The following is a 23,159-nucleotide window of genomic DNA, read 5'->3' as shown; positions in this document are numbered from 1 at the left end:
AGAGAAAATGATCTTTGGCAATCTGTCATCCTTCATCTGCAAAATGTGTCCTAGCCATCTCAGTCCTTCTCTGATTATAGTCCTAAGAAGTGAGATAGACCCATATTTTACGTACAGCTTAATGTTTGAAACACGGTTGGTTAAACGGGTGCCAAAACAAATCTGTGGACACTTCCTCTGGAAAACAACTACCAAATCCCCTCTATCTTTCAAAGGGCCCACGTCTCAGAGCTAAAATTGACTCCTGACGTCAGTCTAAATTCCATTCTAATCTTGGTTCGCAGACTTAGCTTCCTATTCTTCCAAACTTTTTTCAATTGTGAAAACATCGCTAATTCACTTACTTATTATTACCATTCCCGGAAGGAATATCTGGAGCGCACGATCGCACGGGAGATTCAACGTGGAACTTTCATATCCAGTAAAGTCAATCTAATTTAATTTTAGGGGTTACTTCAAACAATTTGCAACAGTTTTGATTTTATAGTCATTCGAACCGGAAAATAAAATTTCCGAAACATATTCAAAATCGGCCAAAATAGGTCGAGAAGAAATTGAAGTTTTCATCTTTTCGTCTAAAATTATTCCTGTGCGTAAGCAAGGTTTCATTCATAGTCCTCTTCAAATGAGTCTTTTTAGTATAATACGAAGTCTATATAATGAGTAGTTTGAACTTTAATTCTTTAACACACATTGCAGCTTCCAAAAAAGTAATTAATGTAGCTAAAAAAAGTTGGAGTTTTTCTAGTTATGTCAGTGTTTTTCGTCCGTTTTATTAACCCCCCTATAACCACATCTGACTTTTATTTGTTCCAAATAGCTCTCATAAAAAGTTTTCTTGTATTTATAAATGACCGCTCAAGAACGAAAAGTTCTCTAATTCAGCTGAAGGGCTAACGTGGATCTTTAGAAATCTAAAAACAGAAAAAGAAGAAGAAGAAGTTGGGAAGAACCTAATAAAGTTGCGGTTAATCGGCTATATCAATTTTGTCCGTTGTTTCTCTTACCCTAAAGAAAGAAACAAATGGTCAGACTTATGAGCATCTCGAAGGTTATATACCAAAAAAAGCAAAATGATACGTTTTTACAGATGGTTTGGCCACGGGAACAACATTTCCTTTTCATGGAAAAGGCTAATCGTTCCAAATTCAATCATTCATTGACAAAGTTACCTTTGACGCTTATTGAACCATCTGCAGTAACGATGAAATAACAGGGAAAAGTCCAGATATTCCCCATGAGGTTCAAAAATTGGTGGATGTTTAATTCAACATCTGTTTAACTCAGCCTCATTTAACTCAATCCCGGTTAAACTCAAGCCCTTTCAAAATCAAATCCACTCAACTCAACCCACCTGTAAGTCAACTCCCATTGAACACAACCCCATTCAAATTAACCCCCATTTAACTCAACTACCATTCAATTTAGCCTTATTCAACCTACCCTAAACTGTTACAGGGGTTGAATAAAATTGGAGCTAAATTGAGTGGGGGTTTAGGTGATTGGGGGGTTGAGTTATAATGGGTTTAGTTAAATGAGGGTTGAACTGTGTTGGAATTGAGCTGAATGAGAGTTGATTTGTTTGGAGGCTGAGTCAAACCGAAGGTTGAGTTAAAACAAGGGTTGAGTGAATGGGTTGATTTAAACGGGATTGAGTTAAATAGGAACACCTTGGTTACTGAGTCACTTTAAAATAATACACTCGTTATTTACTGGTTGTGCAAATACTATTTAATTATACAAATTATGTTGTATCAACGTTGTATAAATATAGTACATAACTACGTATGTTATTTTGCATACACGCTGTATAAATTACTATTTTGACCCCCTTCTCTCACTTAACTGAACCAGATCCCTAATTAAATAGAGATCCTCCTATATATATTCTATTATATATTTTGAATTATATATTCTAAACGTATTTTGGGTATCAGTTAGTCTTGTCATACAGAAATTTGTCGGGGTCCAAGTTCAATTCTCTTTGTGTTTATTTTTTTTTTTTGGAGTCAGTCTAAATACTAAAGTCAAGGGTTAACAATGTGTAATGAGTTTTGAATGTTTTAAACTATTAAATTTATATAAAAGAAAAAACAACCTTCGCTAATTTTTTAGCCTTCAAAAGAAAATGGAATTTTTGAGTAGTTTACCGTATGAAACGTTTTAACTAGTCTTCAAGCAGATTCAAACTCGAAAAAAAAATTCACTAAACTTATATATAAGAGTCTCTAATGTTGAACTCTTTTTTTTTTATTTCTTCTCGTTTACTTTTTTCATTTCTCAGAGCCTGTCTCAGACTGCAGGCAATGATAAGCCAGGTCTAGTGAATCGTGAGCGTAAAATGCTTTTAAAATGTATTGTAAAGAAAAAAACGCTAATTTTTTCCCAAAGATAAAGCATGAATGCTTTAGCATTCTACCTTGTAAAACATTTTTATAACATTTTGAAAAAAAAGCTTAGAGTGAGAAAGCTTCTTCAACTTGTTCTTTCCGGTACTTCTTGCAATTTTTTTTTAGATGTACAAATTTTACCTTTTTTCTTGTTTGTATTACTCTATTGTGTCTGGATTTTCTTAAAATTTAATAGTTTTTTTAGTTATCGTGATGACTGTCACATTCTTTACAGTTATGCTATTCAGAGGAACTTTTCAACTTCCACTTTTCGACATTTCATGCTGCAAAAGTCCTACTTGTGAGTGTTTTCCCTCTTTCTTGTTTACATTCTTCTATTGTGTCTTGAAAAGGAGAATTTGGCATGTCTGGCATATGAGAGACTCAGTTTGAACCCTTTCTGACTTTTTATTTTTAATTCACTTGAGAAGATTTAGACAGTAACCAACGATAGCAACGAAAGTTTGACAGTAACGTTTTTCACAAAACAATTTTTTTTAACACTAAAACTGTCAATGGTTTTAGTACAAGTTGCTCATTTAGTAGCTCATGTTTAAGATGAACTAAAAGAATTAGATAAATAAAAATAAAACTCTACCTGGTGTGCCACCTGGGGATTGGTAACCATGTCCATCTTTGGACCTTCCCTGAAAAAAAGTAGCTATGATTAAACTATTCATATTAAAAATAAGTGAAGAGCATCTCTCGTCTTGATTACCGTCTCGTCTAACGTTCTAAATGTCGTTTTATTTTTCTATTTAATTCGTTTAAAGATAAGAAAAACATTAACCCCCCAACGTGGATCAGAGCTCGTAAAGTTGGCAAATAGTCGCCATATTTTCCTTCCTAAAGGATAACAACCACTCTTCTCATAATTCCATACTGCCAACAAAGAAAACTGTTAAAATACTTGGGATACTTTTGGACAGCGATTTAAGATGGAATTTGCACGTTGACTATCTGACTAAACAAGGCGCCTCACTTTTACATTCATTTTCCAACCTAAAAAGATTTGGTACACCAACTGAGGTTTTAAAGTCTGTATACTGCAGCTATGTTAGACCTTCTCTTGAGCATGCATGCCCTGCCTGGCATCTGGGATTGACAAAAGATCAAACAGATAAACTTGAGACGATACAAAAAAAGAGCTGTAAAAATTATACTTGGACAAAACTACTCAACTTACAAGGATGCACTGAAACAACTCAATTTGGACTCACTTGATAGTCGTAGACATGGCTTAGCATATAGATTTGGACTAAATTGTTTGAATTCTCCAACTCATTTGTCGTCTACTACCCAACCTTGAGAGCCCCCCAACTGAAGGACCAGTTACTAGACTCTGACAAATAAAAAGAATTGTCCACAGTTACTGACTTGCTCAGCCTATAGTACTGAGAGATATCGTAAATACTTTGTCCCATATTTTACCCGTCATTTTAATAATATTGACACGACTAATATTTAATGTTTGATTAATATAATGTTTGTTTAAATTTTCCTGTGAGTGTTTTTGAAGGTATAAATTATTTTGTCATGACATGCAATAATAGCTCCGGCTATTGTAGTGAATAAATATATTCTATTCTATAAAAGAAATAATACACCTCGTCACATTAATAGCAAAAATGTTACAGAAAAAAACACCAAAAAATACAAAAAGCAAAGAAATGAAGAAATGCCTGGCAGAAGGGGCATGCGAAGTGAACCCAGCATGGGGACAAAAAATAAACAGACACCCAGAGAACAATAAGATGTATTTCAAAATTCCATCATCAATAAACAACCTTTAATGCTAAACTGTCATTGGACCTTTACTGAAAAGTAAAATTAAAATATTTAAGTTATGGTTAAAATTCGAATTTCAATTATACAAAATTTTGCATATACCTCTCGTAACGAACAACTTATCAATGTTTCAGTAACACTTATTATATTATTGATACACCTCCGGCTTTATCTAACCAATCTTGAGATGATGATTCATTGAGCATGGAAAAGCTTAAAGTCTAAAGACCCCACGTCTTTTCACCTTTTTGATGTTTCCTTTGTTTCGTATGTTCATAACGATTTTTTTTAAAGTGTCAAAAGCAGTTATTCTAGTATTAATATTGTAGTATTGCACAAAGAGTATGGGTAACTTATAAGAGTGGGAACTGGCGCTAGCGTCAACAAAAAAACAACTATCAACGTTGTCTAGCGCTTGGAGACACTTCGAAATTTTTACAATGTAATGATAAGATTAATCAATTTAATCAATGTAATTGATAAAATTAGGGTAGTAATGAGTGTCTAATCTCAGTTCCTGATAAAAAAAACATTGCAAAGCTAGAAGAATTGTCGCTAAGCGCTAGATGACATTGATAGTTTTTCGCCAACGCTAGCGCCAGTTTTCCCTCTTATAAGCTACTCATACTCTTTAGTGTTGCATACCAGTTTCTTTATTTCGCTTTTTTTCTCTTTATTTATCTTCCGTTGTTTTATTCTCAGTTATTTTAATTGTGGTGCTCTTATATTATAACATAATATTAGTTGTCAGTTGTTAACTGATGTTCCTAAAAAGTTCTATTGAACTACCGATGTTGAATGCATTTGAGGAGGGTGAATTTAAAAAGGAAGAGAGATTAATAAAAATTACCATCGTTTCCTCGATTCCTTTTTCTATTCCGAAGAGTTTTTCAGTTTACTATTTGCAACAATTCTTGTTATAGAAGTTCTGTTTGGATATAAGTGTTTTACTGTTGTTCTTGTTAATGCATCTTTTTTATCTGGCTCTTCTTAAAATTTTGTTGCTTATTAGTTATCTTGATGGCTGCCACATTCTATACAGTTCTTTTAATCAGAGGAAGTCTTTAACTTCTTTTTCTTGACATTTCTTGCTATAGAAAGCCTGTTTAGATGTGAATATTCTTCTTGTTTTATTCTTTTATTGTGTATTGCTCTTCCTAAAATTGTATTTCTTCCGTTATTCTGATAACTGCCACCCACTATATAGTTCCTATTTTTCTTATTTAAGATCCTATTTGCAAGCTGATCTTTTCAAAAATTCTTGCTGAAGAAGATACGCTTAAATGCTAGTGTTTTGTCTTGCATCTTATTTCATTGGTGTAAGGTATCATTTTTCATTAAAACTTTGAGTTTGTTTTCTTTTGCTATGTTTATTTTCTTCTGTAAAGCATTTTTGAGCTTGAACAAGATTATTATGTATTGCTCTTCCTAAAATTGTGTTTTTTTCAGGTATTCTGAAGACTGCCGCCCACTATATAGTTCCTATTTTTCTTATTTAAAATCCTATTTGCAAGCTGATCTTTTCAAAAATTCTTGCTGAAGAAGCTTCACTTAAATGCTAGTGTTTTGCCTTACATTTTATTTCATTGGCGTATGGTAACTATGCACCCTAACATGCATGTTAATTGTGTGTCCCATTTTCGAACAAATTAGCAAAGTCTGAAGAAGCTTCGTGGGAACAAATGCTGATTTAAAAAAAATACAAAGAATGTTTATTTTTAAATAATAGTTAGTAAAAATAAATACGGCACTAGACTAGACTAGAATGGATTGGTGCTCTGGATTCGGGATCCTTTGTCTGAAAGGACTTGGGTTCGAATCCCGGTGTACCCAATTCTTCAGTTTGGGACGGGGGTCAGTGGCGTGACTCTGTAAGCTTAGCCAGAGTCAACCCACCTCTAAATGGGTACCTGGAGAAATCTGGGGAAGGTAAACAGGAAGGGTGTGCGAAAGCACAGGATGGCTGGCCCCCAACCCCCCATTGAACTTCCTGGCTGAAGGGCCAAGAAACGGAGATCAGCACCGCCGGTATGGACTGTAAAGTCTAATGCCGTATCCTTTACCTTTTTTTTTTTACTAGACATTTAAGGTCCGAACCGGTGGTGCTGATCTCTGTCTCAAGGCCCTTCAGCCAGGAAGTGCAATGGGGGATGAAGACCGGCCATCCTGTGCTTTTTCACACCCTTCCTGTTTACCTTCACGAGATTTCTTTAGGAACCCATTTAGAGATGGGTCGACTCTGGCTGAGCTTACAGTGTCACATCAATGACCCCCATCCCAAACCAAAGAATTGAGTACACTAGGATTCGAACCCTCACTTTCTCGTAAAAAGGGCCCTAAATCCAGCGCACCAATCCACTCGGCTCGGCTCAGTAATGTATAAGTTAGCCGAACGAGGATGATTTGTACTGACCGAGATATACAAATTAGGAATAGGAACCAAATTTAAGGAAGGTGCATCCCACCTGGTGAAAACCCTCCAAGGGTATACAGCGTGCTTACGTTCATAAAGTTAGTTACCTCTTTTTACTTATAAAACATTAAGAAGAAGAAAACATTTTGAAGAAGAAGAAAAAGAAGAGATATTAAGAAAACATTGAGAAGAAGATTCTATTAAGATGACATTAATAACTGACAGTCACAATTACTTTCTGGAATGTTATAAACAACTATTGTAATAATGGAATACCAATGAACCCTGGAGACAAATGAAAAACGCTTGTATGAAAGAAACAAATTGTCTCCACTAAACTCTGTTGAATTAATCTCTCTTTTATGTCAAACTATCTATCAGGTCCCATTACAAGAAAAATCTTTTTCAACTAATTGGATGTTCGGTCATCCCGATTGCTTTTGAAATTGCCTTTCAGTACCAAAGCTCCTGTCTTTCGAGAAGCGATATATACCAAGCAAATTTTCATTTTCTCCATGAATCAGGGCCGATCAATAAATCTTCTCTGTTTCATTGAAATCGGAGAAGTATATTTAAAAAAAAATCTATCGGAACATAACAGTTTCATATCAGTCATGACTTAACATTAAATTTTGAGAAAATAAATAGTAATTTGTTTAACCTTAACACAAAAAGAAATTTTAAAGCTGTAACTAAAAAAATTATGTCCTAAGAAGTGCAAAAAGAAGAAAGGAAGTGCACTAGAAACTTGTAGAGAAGCGCTAGAAATCTCTCAGTGCCACGATGCTTTAATATGTCCATGAAGTTGTTCAAAAAACGTGTATCAATGATAATTCTTCAATATTAGAAAAAATTCACATTTTCAGGAGAAATCGTCCCTTTTCTTGTTTCAAATACATGAAAAATTTTACTTGCCTGACCTATCTTCAAAAGTCCGATTAAAACTTTTCTTGAGAAATATTTCAAAGTGACTTCGAAATTGTAAAGATCATACAAATTCCAAGCTTATGCAAGGTTTAACCCTTTCTAATTCCGACAAATTATGCATTAAAGCTCCAACTGGCAAATCCAAGGGACTACAATTGACCGTTGTACATAGCTCAATTACAAACAATAAAACTTAACCAAAAAACTCAATAATTTGGATTTTGTTTGAAAGTGTGACTACAGCGTGGCAGGGCAGTGAGAAGCACTTAAGCACTTGCAGAAGATTTCCAGGATAATCACCGATGTTTCACTACTGCATTCCATGCTCTCAAGCAAAGGGACTTTCTAATATCAAAAATTAAACCTAAGGCCAAATATCTGCCCTGTAAAATTCATTTACTAGCATTTATAGCTCAAATATTTACAGTTAGTTGTTCGAATCTTTTATTTTAAAGAGCGGAGGAGGTAATTTATTATTTTTGTTCTTTACTTGTAATGTCAGTATCACGAAAGTACCTCGTTTGTACAAATGGGAAAGTTAGTTACTGAACTTTTAAAGCTCCTTAATGGAAGTTGCTACTTGATGTCAGAGCTTTTATTTGACAAAACTTTTTTGATAAAAGTTTCGATAAAATTCCTTGTATTATAAGCGGTTTTTCACATCTTTTCAATCCTTGAAAGACTAAAAAGCCGATCAAGCTTATTTCTTAATTGAAAAGTTATTCGCAAGTTAGTTATAAAAAAGAGCAAAAACGACAAAATTTTCTATGTGGATACTCGTGGGTAAAGGGTAGAGAAGAAAATTTCAACGTTTTCAACCAAATAAGAATTGAGGGTTAGCAGATTTCATGGACAGAAAATGTTAGTTTTGAATCTTAGTCAACTCATTTGTTGTACTCCATTTATCTATTATGCATGAGGAAACAACTAAACATTAAAAATGCCATCGCAAAATATATGTTCATCAAAAACGTCAAAACACTACGGACTAAAAAGGCTTAGAGGAAAAAAATCAAAAAACAATAGCCAGAGAAACTCGAAAGTCTGAAGCTGCCACTACTCCTTTGGTGTCCATTATTTTTATGTGAAGTGTGCACGGTGTGATTCAACTTCTATACGAAAAATATTAGAACATTGCAAAAGGGGAATGAGAGTTTGTCTTAAGGGGAATGAGCGAAATGATAGGTTTTTCGAATATATGTAATGAGCAATGCTAATTCATAACGGATTGGCTTAGGTTAAACGCCAAGTTGAATCCACAAATGACACCAAAGTATCACTTTCACTGTACGGAAAACTCTGACTCCAATACCACTTACCAAATACCACTCCAAAAAATAATAAAAGAATGTCTATTGACGCTGAATTTCTTTACGCTAATTAATAAAGGAGTAAAAGGGAGACTCATCCCAGAGCTGTTGTCCTCTCTCTAGGGTAGGTCAAGTTATTTTGTTCTAATATTCATTTGTTGGTTATCAGCCCCTCTCCTGTGATAAAATTTATTTTTAGTAATATTTAAGATAATTTTATTTAGGTTTTCTTTTTATATTCGTGGAGCTCTTTATCTCTTAACGTAACAGATCTCATTTTTAATCAAGATTGCAACAGCAGCAATAACCTTGTATAAAGCGTTTTTTGACCCATTAAAAACAATAAAAAAGGTAAAGGACGCGGCACTAAACCCTCAAGGCCCGAACCGGCGTCGCTGATCTCCGTCTCAAGGCCTTTCAGCCAGGAAGGGCAATGGCGGGATGGGAGCCAGCCACCTTGTGCTTTCACACACCCTTCCTGTAGCTCGACCAATTGTAGTGAAAGAAACACATTTTCAAAGAAACAGTTTTGCAAGAAAAAAATATCAGTGACGGGGAAAATCATAACTTTTATTCAGTAATTAAAAAAAAATTCCCGAAAAAGAAGTTTTTCAAAGAAGAGTAAAAAACCGAATGACTTCATAGAATAATATTAAACTCAAAACGAATGACAATATTATGAAAGAATACATGAAACTTAAAACAAACAGAAATTAAAATAAACGATTATAGCCAACATAGAGATAATAGGTGCTAATATAGATGAATAGGTAGATCTTAAAACAAATAAAAGTTAAATTGAATATTCAAGTCCAATTAAAAAAAAAAACAACGTTTTTCTCTTCCCTTAGCCGTAAGATTCTAAAGCCTGATAGTTTTTATTATATTTTGATTTTACATATATCCTAGCGTGTTTTGATTATGTTCAGTATCTTCCTAAGAAATTCCTGAAAGTAATAGAAAGTGAAAGCAGTCACAGTCACACGTAGCTGCAGTCGCAGTCACAAGTGGTCGTAGTCGTAGTTGCATTCAAAGTAGGCATGTGACTTTTGAATTAGCTCAATATGCCCTTCTACATTTCTCAAAATTTCAGCTCAGTACAATTAGCTCAGTACCTCAGACACACCCAGGTAGTAAGATTTTCCACTTTGCCAATTATAAATCCTGCATATTAAAATGGACAAATTGCATAATTTCCATTTCTTTCCCCAGGGGTTGGGGGAGTATGGCATCCCTGGAGGCATAATAATTAGACCTTTTACCTATTTTGATTGAAATGGTTTTTCAAAATTACTATCAGTTTTAAGGGTGCATATAAAAGAATAAGAGAGAGGAGGGGAGGATAAGTGAGAGGAGGGAGGAGACCCTCCAATCTGTTTACAGCGTCCCCAACAAGATACCTTGAAAGTTTTAACTTACCTTAGTCGTTCCTTAGGTATTACAGTTGTGCCCTCTTACAATCATCCCGTAAATAGCGTGTTTTGATTTTTTTTTTTCATTCCCCTCAACATTTCTAAAAGCTTTACCTTAATAAACCTAGTCTATTTGGAGACTCATGATCAAACATACTCCTCTTCCCGATAACCAACCATATGTATAAACAATGGACAACTTATTTAAGCTGCAACACTTTCCCCAGGGGCTGCGGGGTCTTATGTCATCCTCGAAAGGATAGTTATTTAATATTTGGACTATTTTGAACAAGATCACTATTTAAAAATATTGATAAAATGTTTTGAGGGTAATTGGGTAGGTCTGTGTAGGGGGAATGGTTGCCATCTGACCATTTTCATCCCCTTAACATACCCTGAACGCTTAAACTTAAGACCCTCAGCCGTCCATAAGATGTTCCAGATACGCTGCTTTATTAAATTGGATACGTATAGTGTCTTTTGATCCAGTCTAGCATGCTTCTCAACATTCTTCGAAGTTTGATCTTAATACCCTTAGGCTTTTTAACACCCCCAAGATCTAACATTCTGTCTTTTCCTAACAATAAATCCTGCAAGTCAAAAATAGGGAAATTACATAATTTACAAACCTTGTTTGGGGGCTGTGGGGAGGGGGATAGAGCATCCACGGAGGAACAATTACTTGACCTTATGCCAATTTTGAACAAAATCGATTTCTCAAACTTTCAATTTGTGTCAACGGAAGGTGGTATCTAAACCTGAAAGTTCCAACTTTATACTCTCAGCCGTTCCTTTGATATTAGTGCTACGCCCTTTGAACGCCTATCATGCATATAGGCCTAGTGTTTTGGATCTGCTTGGAATTCCTCTCTGTATTTTCTCAATGTTTCACCTTAATACCTCAAGGCTTTTTAGACACACATAATAAACATACTATCATATAAATGCTATCTTTATAATAAACTAGCTGTTGGGGTGACGCTTCGCGCCACCCCAACACCTAGTTGGTGGGGGGCACTTCGCCCCCCCCAAGCCCCCCCGCGCACGTAAGTCGTTACGCGCCATATTAGTTACGCGCCATTGTAGTTGTGTCCCTATGTCCCACCTGTGAATATGGATAGATATATATGTTTTTAACTACGTAAAACTTGCGAACATACAATATTCTTCGCTGTCCCATTGTCTGTGCATATAAATAGATTGTCAGGTTTATCGACTCTTGAACATGCAACATATAATGGTCCATGGGAAAATAATCCGTATTCAGATCTATACCTCATGATTCTAATGATTGCCCTTGAGCTTTGTTGATGGTGATTGCTAATCGACCATTCCCTGTGTCGCCGTCGTCATTTATATATCCCCCTGTGCCCCCCAGCATCCCCGGTGTAGTTGTGTCCCTGTGTCCCGGTCGTCATTTATATTCCCTGTGTCCCGGTCGTCATTTGTGTCCCGGTGTCCCAGTCTGTGATTTCTCTTTGAGTGTCCCGGGCGTCATTTATATTCCTTGTGTCCCGGTGTCCCGGTCTGTATATACATTCGTTTTTGAATTGGTCTTTTTTTTAGTTTTTAGTTTTTTACCTTTTTCTTAGTTTTTTTAGTTATACCTCATGATTCTAATGATTGCCTTGAGCTTTGTTGATGGTGATTGCTAATCGAACAATCCCTGTGTCCCCGTCGTCATTTATATATCCCCCTGTGCCCCCCGGCGTCTCCGTTGTAGTTGTGTCCCTGTGTCCCGGTCGTCATTTATATTCCCTGTGTCCCGGTCGTCATTTGTATCCCGGTGTCCCGGTCTGTATATACATTCGTTTTTGAAATGGTATATGATGAAATAAATTTTTGTATTTTTCCCCTTTTTTTTTATTTTTTTTTTGGTTTTAACTTTCTTTTAGTTTTTTTTAGTTTTTTTCTTTTTTCTTTTTTCTTTTTATTTTTTTTTATTTTTATTTTTTTAGTTTTGTTTTTCTCCTTTATTTTTCATTTTTTTTCCTTTTTTTCTTTTTTTTTCTTTTTTAGTTTTTTTAGTTTTTCAGCTTTTTTAGTTTTTTTATTAGTTTTTAGTTCTTTTTTTCTTTTTATTTTTTTTTGTAGTTTTTACCCTTTTTTTTAGTTTTTTTTAGTTCTTTTTTACTTATGTCCTGGTCGTCATTTATACTCCCTGTGTCCCGGTCGTCATTTGTGTCCCGGTACTTTGTTGATGGTGATTGCTAATCGAACATTCCTTGTGTCCCGGTCGCTTTCTCTTTGAGTGTCCCGGTCGTCATTTATATTCTCTATGTGCCGGTGTCTCGGTCGTCATTTTTGTCCCGATGTCCCGGTCTGTAATTTCGTCAATCGAAAACATGACGTCACCCGACAGACCCACACACACACAGACAACTTATTTTTATATATATACTAGCTGTTGGGGTAGCGCTTCGCGCCACCCCAACACCTAGTTGGTGGGGCGCTTCGCACCCCCCAAGCCCCCCCGCGCGCGTAAGTCGTTACGCGCCATATTAGTTACGCGCCATTGTAGCTGTGTCCCTGTGTCCCACCTGTGAATAGAGATAGATATAAATATATATTTTAAACTATGTAAAACATGCGAATATACAACATTCTTCGCTGTCCCATTGTCTGTGCATATAAATAGCATTTATATTCCCTGTGTCCCGGTCGTCATTTGTGTCCTGGTGTCCCAGTTTGTATTTTCTCTTTGAGTGTCCAGGTCGTCATTTATATTCCCTGTGTCCCAGTGTCCCGGTCGTCATTTGTGTCCCGAGGTCCCGGTCTGTAATTTCTATTCAAACATTCCCTGTGTCTCAGTCGTCAATTATATATCCCGCCTGTGCCCCCGGCGTCCCCGTTGTAGTTGTTTCCCTGCGTCCCGGTCGCCATTTATATTCCCGGTCGTGATTTGTGTCCGGGTGTCCCAGTCTGTAATTTTTCTTTGAGGTTCCTGGTCGTCATTTATATTCCCTCTGTGTTGGTCGTCATTTGTGTCCCGGTCTGTAATTTATCTTTGAGTGTTTTTTCTTTTTAGTTTTTTTAGTTTTTACATTTTTTCAGTTTTTTCTTCTTCTTTATTTTTCAGCGTCACTATGAAGTACACATCGCCGAACCTTTGTTTTTTAACTTAAATCTGGTAGGCATTGATGACCTTATCCAAGTCAAAATCCCAAACCCAATCATCATCGCTATCATTTTCAGTTTTGATATGTTTTGACTCTCGCTTTCCAGGTGGATTTTCATCTAACTGCGCGGTTTTGCGTTCTTTAGCCGCAACCCTGTTTTCTTGCTGTTCTTGTGATTCCTCGGCACGCTTTCTTTTCTTACTTTCTCTATCAGCTGCAAGCCTGTTTTCTTGCTGTTCTTGTGATTCCTCGGCACACTTTTCTTTTCTTACTTTCTCTATCAGCCGCAAGTTTTTTGGCAAAGACTCTTTGAGCAGCTTCCTCGGCTGTTACCATTGTAGGTTCTTCAGTCATTTTACAATTAAACATTTTTCCGTGAACGCATGTCTTAAATACCATTAATGACGTCACCGTCATAGCAAAAATGACGACAACTAATTTCATGACGTCAGTCAACACAGAAACATGACGTCACCTGAACCACAGACAGACAGACAGACAACTTATTTTTATATATATAGATATAGATAGATACTATCTTTATAAGTGAGCAATAATTGTGTATTTATTTATGCATTTAAGTATGTTTTCTCGAGAACTGTTCCATATTTTTTCTGGAAAATTGGTATCTTGGGATATTCTCGCATAAAAAAAAAACGATCTAAATAGGTCAGAAGTCTGAAAAAATTCGTTAAGAGCTTTAATTTTGGTTTTTGCACATGACGTCATGTACTATGTTAGTACATCATATAATCATTTCTTATGACATCATATAAGCTTGTTCCCATGTGATGCCATGTATAGCATCAATAAGATTTTTGAGTTCCAACACTTCAATTATTTATGTAATATAATGTCTGTTGGAAGGCCCAGAAAACGAAAATTTGCAGTTGCAGTTACTATAAATGATGATTCTTTGGAACCAACACCTGAACTATCAGACATAATAAGATGTGAAAATCGACAACCTAGACCATCAATTGCGACAACACCGATATGGGCAGCAAAAGCCATTGCTAAATTCTCAGAAGTAACCAAAATCCAAATACACGTCAAAAATGAAAATGAAGAGCAAAGATAGCCAGTCAAAAAAGTCAAAAAAGAGCGAGTCAAAAATAAAAATGAAGAACAAAGACATATGCAGTTACAAGACAGGCGAGACCGAGCATGAGAGCGAGTCAAAAATGAAAATCAAATCAAATCACACGCGGTTAGAAGAACAGCCAGGGTTTGTCAAAAACGAAAATGAAGATCAAAGACACACGCGGTTAGAAGACATGCGACACCAAACACAGGAGCGAGTCCATGAAAATCAACCTGGACTGCGAGAATTTAATAGTGTCAATATTGGTAATAACAGCGGTGATAATTGGGCTTGGGATTTTGACATGCATAAGCTCATCAATGCCTGTCATACCTTTATTAAAAAAAAAATAATAACAAAGGTTCAGCAATTTGTATTTCATAATGACGAAAGATCAGCCGAGATAAAACAAGGGAAACAAATTGAAAATGATAGAGATGATTATTAGGCTTTAGGTTTTCAAACAGTTCGTGGTAACGAGCTGTAGTAAGGAGCGACCCGGCTCAATAGTAGCCAAAAGTCTAAAAAATGGCTGAGCCTGAGAAAATTTGCCTTATTTCAGAAAGTAGGGGAAAACAACCCCTAAAAGTCATAGAGTTTTAAAGAAAATCACACCATCAGATTCAGCGTATCAGAGAACCCTATTGTAGAAGTTTCAAGCTCCTATCAACAAAAATGTGGAATTTTGTATTTTTTGCCAGAAGGCAGATCACGGATGCGTGTTTATTTGTTTGTTTGTTTGTTTTTTTTTCCCCAGGGGTGATCGTATCGACCCAGTGGTCCTAGAACCCTGCGAGAGGGCTCATTCTAAGAGAAATGAAAAGTTCTAGTGCCCTTTTTAAGTGACCAAATGATTTGAGGGCACCTAGGCCCCCTCCCACGCTTATTATTTTCCCAAAGTCACCAGATCAACATTCTGAGATAGCCATTCTATTCAACGTAGTCAAGAAACTTTATACTATATCTTTGGGGACGACTTACTCCCCCACAGTCCCCGTGGGAGGGGCCACAAGTTACAAGCTTTGACAAGTGCTTACATATAGTAATGGTTATTTGGAAGTGTACAGACGTTTTCAGGGGGATTTTTAGGTTGGGGGGAGGAGTTGAGAAGAGGGGGATATGTTGGGTGAACTTTCCTTGGAGGAATTTGTCATTGGGTAAGAAAATTTTCATGAAGGGAGCGCAGGATTATCTAGCATTATTTAAAAAAATAAAATGAAAAAAAAAATATGAAAAAGTTTTTTCAAATGAAGGTAAGGAGAAGCATTAAAATTTAAAACGAACAGAAATTATTACGCATATGATGGGCTCACCTCCTCCTAATACCTCGCTCTTTTTAAAGCTAAGGTATTTTTAGTGATTTCAACTATTTATTCTACGGCTTTTGTGATTCAGGGGTCATTCTTAAGAAATTGGAACAAAATTTAAGCTTTAGTGTAAAAAGCGAGGTTCTGACGTTAAGGTGAACCCCTTTGTATACGTAACAAAAACATGAAAATACAGAAGTTTGCTATGTAAGCTAATTTGTAAGTTACGCATATCTTTTACTAATAAAAACATTCGTAAAAAAATTTAAAGTTTTAGTCGCCTTTTTAAGTAACCAAAAATCAGAGGGCAACTAGGCCTCCTCCCCCGCTCCTTTTTTCTCAAAATCATTCGATCAAAACTATGAGAAAGCCATTTAGCGAAAAAATTAAATATGCAAATTTCGTTTTAATTATTCATCTGCGGAGAGCCAAATCAAAACATGCTTTGATTCAAAAACGTTCAGAAATTAAATAAAAAAAGAAGTTTTTTTTAACGGAAAGTAAGGAGCGGCATTAAAACTTAAAACTAACAGAAATTACATCGTATATTAAATGAGATTCTTCCTCATCAACACCCCGCTCTTTACGCTAAAGTTTTTTACTGTTTTAAAAAGTAGAGTTAAGAGAAAGAGTCAAACTTTAGTGTAAAGAGCGGGGCGTTGATTAGGAAGCATCTCTTTTCATATACGAAGTAATTTCTGTTCGTTTTAAGTTTTAATGTCGCTCTTTACTTTCCGTTAAAAAAAACTTTTTTTTATTTAATGACATGTATAAGGTCATCAATACCTACAATACCTTTGAAAATCAAAAACCTGGAGTAGATAAATTGTTGGAAGAATAAGAAGTTTTTGTCCCACAACCTGAACAATTAAAAGAAACATAGGTTCGGTAATATGCCTTTCATAATGACGGAAGACAAGCCGAGGCAAAGTTAAAGCCCCCCTCCCCAAAGAAATAGAAATTTTACAAAAGCACTACTTCTAATTTAAGGTCCATTTGGACGTCATGACATCAAGAAGAGGCTCAAATTGTCTGCGTTCAGAAGACAAGTGACAATGAGAATCCATATATAGAAGCCTGCCGCGTGCCGAATTCCATGACCCGGCGGTGAAACCGCCGGGCTCCCAAGCAACCTTATATGTTAGCGATGGGCAACTTGCATATTTTACAACCTTTATCCCGGGGACTATGGTGGTTATATCGACCCCAGAGGAACAGTTATTTAAACTTCGGACTATTTTGAACAAAATGGCTATCTAAAAATTTTAATTGGATATATTTAAGGAGAAATAATATGGTCGAGGGCTGGCTGCTCTTCGATCATCTTTTACTCTTAAAAAAGGGCGATAGAACTTTCAATTTCTAATCGAATGATCCCCTAACAAACTTTAAATGATGGTCCCTTCCAAATGAAGTGGCTCAGGGAAAAAATTATAATACATTGGAGCCTCATGGCCCTTGACAATAGAGAACGCTAGAGTTTTGCCGATTATTTAATTAATACAAAATATTTAATGGCGAAAACAAATTTTCTAGAATATGGACACACCATCAAATTTCAATAAAACCAAAATCTCTTTTTCGAGGATTTTGAGCATATGCCTGTTGAATAAAGAATTTTCAAACTAACGAACCGTAAGTAAGGAGTGACGCACGCTAATAGTAACCAATATCCTGAATTTTTATAACATATATACATCAAAAGAATTATCTTTTTTCGGTGATTCCAAATATATAAAATTCGTTGAGTTACCCACTAAAAGCTAAGGGCCTAGGAAAGACTGTCCCAATTTCCAAAACAGAGTGGAAACATCCCCAAAAGGGCGGTTTCATCATCAAATTAACATATCAAAAACCCCGTTGTAAAAGGTTTCAAGCACCTATATACAAAAATATGGAATTTGTTTTTTTCCAAAAGGAATGGTTACGGATGTGTGTTTATTATTATTATTTTTGTTTTTAAGGGATGATAGTGACAAACCAAAGATCGTAAAAACGAATGGTTCAGGTGGAATTTTAGAATGGTGTATGAAATCACGCCTAAAGTAAGCTGTATTTTCTGGTGTGTTCTGGTGTTAAACGACAGTTTTGGTCCAAAGGGCGCCAAATACAATATATTGAAAATACTGAGATATTTAGTCAATTTAATATTATTGAATAAATTTATCATTGAGCTTTCCAGTTGCAAAGTCAGTAATGTTTTGTCGTAGAAAATCTATTTCTAAAGAAGTACATAGTCCACACAAAATAAGCAGTTAATTTAAACATTTACTTCAAAGTTTCATTTAACTAAGTTGATTCATTTGAGGCTTTATAAAATTATTTAAAGTGATTTATAATAGCGATTAAACAGTAACTAAGGAGGAGGGCAGGTGGATTCCTGTGAAGGTGGGGGTTGCGTTTCAAGCCTAGAAAAGTTTGTTTTTATGCACAAAATTTCTCACTCTAAATCTGGGTGTCGTTTGGAGGGGGGTAATAGCGGGCATCCCGTTGCAATAATGTGGAGAAAATTATTATATATCCCATGCCCCTTGACTATCCGGATATGGACACCTCTTGTCCCTCAAGTCGAAATGCTTGAGATTCACCCCTGATCTCCATGAGCCTTCAGATAAATTAAATAAAATAAAAACAAAATTTTCAACTGAAAGTAAGGGGCAACTTAAACAAACAGACCTTAAAACAAACAGAAATTATTACGTATAGGAGAAGGGTCATCCTCTCCTCAAAAACTCACTCTTCATGCTAAAGTCTGCTTTTCCTGCCAGTTATTTAAGAATTATTCCTGAACTGTAAAGAGCATTTAATTAGAACATAAAGCCATTTTAAAAGTTATAAAAAATTTAGCATAAAGAGCAAGGTATTGAGAAGATTGTGCCCCCCATATATATAATAATTTCTGTTTGTTTTTAGTTTTACTGTGACTCCTTACTTTCAGTTGAAAAAATCTTTTTTTTTTGCTTAAATTCTTATTGTTTTTCAAATAATACTGGGAAATCCGACTTCCGTCCATAGAAAATTCTCTTCCAACACAAAAATTCCTCCATGGAAAAATCATCCCACGTACCCTCCCCCTCCACCAGAAAATCCCTCCTAAAAACGTCTATATGCTTCCCCACAACTAATACTATATGCACAACAATGGGCAAAGCGCATAGCTTGCAACCCTTCCCCGAGTGACTCTTGGGTGGTCAAGTCATCCTCAAAAACATAATTATTCGATGTTTCGACTATGCTGAAAAATGGCTATCTCAAAATTTTAATCGAGTGACTTTGGTGAAAAAGTGAGCTTGGAAGGGGGGCTAGCTGTCCTCCAATATTTTTGCTCACTTAAAAAGGGCACTAGAACTTTTTACTTTCGATGAAATGAGCCCTCTCCAGATCTTCAAGGATCGCTGGTTTGACACGATGAACCCTTGGGAAAAAACAAACAAATAAACACACATCTCTGATCTTTCTTCTGGCAAAAAATGCAAAATTCTACATTTTTTTAAATAGGACCTTGAAACCTCTGTAATACTTTTCTTTGGTATGCTGAATTCTCACGGTGTCATTTTCATTAAGATTACTTGATGTTTTGGGGGTGCTTCTCCCTTTTGTCCAATGACAAATTGGACAAATTTTCTCAGGCTCGTAGCTTTCGATGGGTAGCATTAATTTAGATGAATTTTACATATTTTGAATAAGAATCAAAATTTGATTCCTTTGATGTATCTATTGTTATCAAGATTCTCTTTCTTAGAGCTTCGGTAACTATTGAGTCGCATCGCTCCTTACTTACATTTCGTTACCACGAACGGTTAGATAAAAAAAAGGTTTTATCACCAGGAGTGGATCTCTAGCTTCTTATTCGGAGAGGGGTGCTGTACAACAGGGCCGTATCCAGGGGCAGAGGAAACTGTTTGAGCCCCCCTGAAATTTTTGTTCAGTTCGTATAAAAGTATCAAAAACACATAAATAAATTTTTGCTTTGTTTTATTATGTTTTTGTCCCCCCCCCCGCCACCCTTCAGAAGAAATACCCCACCCCCTTCTAAAAAAAGAAGAAAATAAAATCTTGGATAAAGCTCTGCTGTAGGGTATTGGCACCCCTCTTATTGGAGAAAATGTGTTTCTGTTTAGAATAGAAGATTACATTTACATACTTACTGAAACAGATGAGGGTGAGGTGGGATATGGCGTCACGAGTGCCACCAGGACATTTCCAGTGGGGAAGGGGTGAGTAATTGTTACCAGGGGCTTTGTTTTCACCAAGGTTTAAAGGCAGATAGCCCTCATTTTACTATTCATATCCCTACGTTTTAATGCTACTTTTTACATTCATGTGAATAATTTTTTCTTAAAGTTTATTTCAGGGCCAATGTATTAACGTTGACTAAGCAGATAGGGATGCGTCTTTCATGGACTATATTTTCCCTGGCACTTCAGATTGAACACATGACCTTAGAAATTTAGGAATGATCTTATTCCAAGTACAACTAAAAATTTTAGTGCCCGTTTAAAAGGTCGTAACCGAAAAAAAGACCTTAGCACCCTTCCATGCTACTGGGCACCCTCAAAACCCGGTATGAAGTTGGATGAGCATTTTTAGATAGTCAATTCAACCAGAATGATTGAACGGTCCAAAGGTTTGTCTTAAGTGGTATATAACCCAAGGATCCGCAAAGGCAAATGTCTCGTACTACATAACTGGCTAATTCTTCACATATACATTTTAGATGATAAGGTGGGTATGTTACGCGTTGTTCAAACCTGGATCTCTCAAGGAATTCAATTTTTGTTATTGAAAGCGCGAATTGGCTTCATGATCCCCCACACCCTTGTTCTTAATTGCTATTAACTGCATAGGCAAACTGTGCCTTGTCATTCAAATCACACAGGGATTCTCACTGTCACTATAAAATTGGGGCAAGTTCAAACTGTGAGCTAGCTAGATACAAAACTAGCCATGTTCTGACTCGGTCCAAGCGCAAACTAAGTCCTGGTTGAGTCCAAAAGTGAGCTAAGACTTGAATTGGTCCAAAGTAAAGCTAGGTCAAAACCTTGTACTTCCTATGTCTAAGAACGGGCCGAATTTTGACTCGGTGTAAGACCGAGCTAGTTCAAGAATCAACGCAAAACAAGTAAACTTCTTATTCGATAAGAAAACGATGGGAATGTTGGCTACGTGTAAAAACGAGTTAAGTCCTGACTAGGTATAAAAGCAGCTAAGTCATATCACAATAAGAAAACATGCTAAGCCCAAGTTGCTGTGGAAAATGAGGCGAGCCTGGGCTATAAAATTTGGTTATTCTATTGGGGCTTCGAAGGAAGCTGTAGCTCCATTCTTGCTAGTGGTAATTTCTATTTGTTTTAATATTATTTCGTCTCTGGTTTAATATATTAATTCATAAGTATTTTAATTTGCTTTAAGTTTGAATTGATTAGTCGCATTAATTTACATTCATTCTAGGTTCCATTTATTCATTTACAGTATTACCATACAAATTCATGTCCTACCTCTTACATGAAATATACAGAATTTATCATTTTCATAAATGGTTGGCTCGGAATCTCAGTTCCATTAAGTTTGATTGTACGATTTTCATTTATATCATAACCCTTTGTTCTAAACCTTTACACACTCTTTTATCTTAATGACATTTTACAGGCAACTTCAAGCTTCGAGATACTATATATTTTAAAACAGCATAGAAAAGTAGATTTTCAAAATTTCAAAATTACATTTAAATTTCTGCTTTTAACATTTTGGTTATTCTTGGCAATGGTTAACTTATATTTATCGTTCATTGTCATGGACTATCTAAGGAGCTATCTGCTCTCCAGTCAAATTAAATCTAACTTTTTGAGTCCATCTTTCTTTCCAGGGATTCCAATTTACCAAATATAAAACGGTAAAGCATTTTTATTAAAGACAAAAAAATTGTAAGATAGTGGGCGGAATTTTTTTTTTAATTTATTGACTTTTCAATGAAAATACCTGAAAAGGTACTTTCCAAAAGCTAGGGGGAAAATTCTTGTGAGTAATTGCCTCCTTCCTCCTCCTATGAAGAAAATAAAAGTAGGGCTCTAGAAATCCGAACAACGATTACCAGCAAATAAATTACTATTCCAGAAGGATATAGTAAACTATCCACACATTCAACTTACCAAAATACTAGTGGGCCTTCTAATCTGTTGGATGTGTCTAGAAATAACCCCCGCGTGCATGTTGGTCCCTTAGTAATCGATCCTTACTTTCAAAAAACTTTATTACTCTAAAACCATTCCATGGTCTAGTCTCATAGCTGTATTGACAAGCACTAGAGAAAAGACCTGTTGCTGTTTCAAGGGATCCCCTCTCTGTGAGTGCAATGAGTCCAATGGAAGCTGTTTTTCTCTATAGCAACGGTCCGACGTGGGAGCAAATGAAAAAAAGTCGTGTAATTAAAGGTCGCTATCATTCGTGTTAACATCAGGTTATTAAATTGAACCAAAGTAAGATAAGACATGTGGATCCAAGAATTGTCAAATTTATCTTGTTGAATAATACATCTGTATTTACAGTCCCAGTAAGAACAAGTTCGTTCGTTCGTTCTTAATCAAAAGTTACCATCATTAATGTTAATTAAAGATAATGAGGAATACGGAGCAAATAATGAGAAAATGGGCCGAAAGTATGACCATTTTCCCGTTAAATGATGAATATTATAACGATAAATAATCAATTTATTAAATGCAACAGGATGATGTATAAAAAATTATGTTCCATTCAAAGCTGTTTCTGGGAGGGAACAAAGGGGTTTGAATCCCCTCCCCATAAAAATATTTTTCTAACAAGTCAAAATATAAAAATATGCACATGAATAAATTTTTGTATCCCCCTCCTCTCAAAAAAATCCTGGATGTGGCCTTGGTTGCACTCTATTTTATTTTTAAATAAAAAAAAAATAAATAAATTCAAAAATATTGATGTTGCTAAAATCCCATTTAGTCAATGGCTCGTACGCAACGAAATAGAAATTCTAGAAATATATAAAACTGATGTCAGGAATACAAGGACCTTCGTTTTTTCCTTCAAATCATATTCTCAAAGTATGCGTTCTCTCTGAAACGAGCGATTTAGCAACAAGGCGGCCGCTGTAACTTATGCCAAAAGGACAAAATACTTTTATACCATTGAATTTATTAGTCTCAGATCTATCCATTCATCGATTCACAATTATGATATTGTTTAGATTTTGAAAACAGGAAAATAATCGTCCCTTTAAACCTGAAAACTTCACTATTTCTAAAAGTTCTTACTGAAAACTTAACAGATTTCAATTACAATTAAACACGTTTTCAATCTGAAAGACAACGTAAATCAGTTTCAAAAATATAGTTCTGAAGATGGATAGAACGGAATCTCAGCTCTGAATATCGAAATTG

At 35.7% G+C, this 23,159-nt stretch overlaps 1 protein-coding gene across 6 annotated transcripts in view; it reads right to left on the bottom strand.

Moving 5' to 3' along the window:
* Positions 1-23,159, bottom strand: part of LOC136030000 (uncharacterized) — a 169,334-nt gene that overhangs the window by 79,405 nt on the left and 66,770 nt on the right. For 5 of the 6 annotated variants that reach the window (XM_065708602.1, XM_065708607.1, XM_065708606.1 and 2 more), the window contains one exon: positions 2,989-3,037. In XM_065708602.1, coding sequence (XP_065564674.1) covers positions 2,989-3,037 — 49 coding nt within the window. Of the gene's footprint in view, positions 1-2,988; positions 3,038-21,899; positions 22,088-23,159 lie in introns of those variants that run through there. The other variant, XM_065708608.1, reaches the window with a different exon arrangement.

Source organism: Artemia franciscana, chromosome 8 (assembly GCF_032884065.1).
Source record: "Artemia franciscana chromosome 8, ASM3288406v1, whole genome shotgun sequence".
In the NCBI taxonomy this organism is placed as follows: domain Eukaryota; kingdom Metazoa; phylum Arthropoda; class Branchiopoda; order Anostraca; family Artemiidae; genus Artemia; species Artemia franciscana.
Note: the sequence above shows the minus strand (reverse complement) of the source record. Positions and strands in the feature narration are given on the sequence as shown.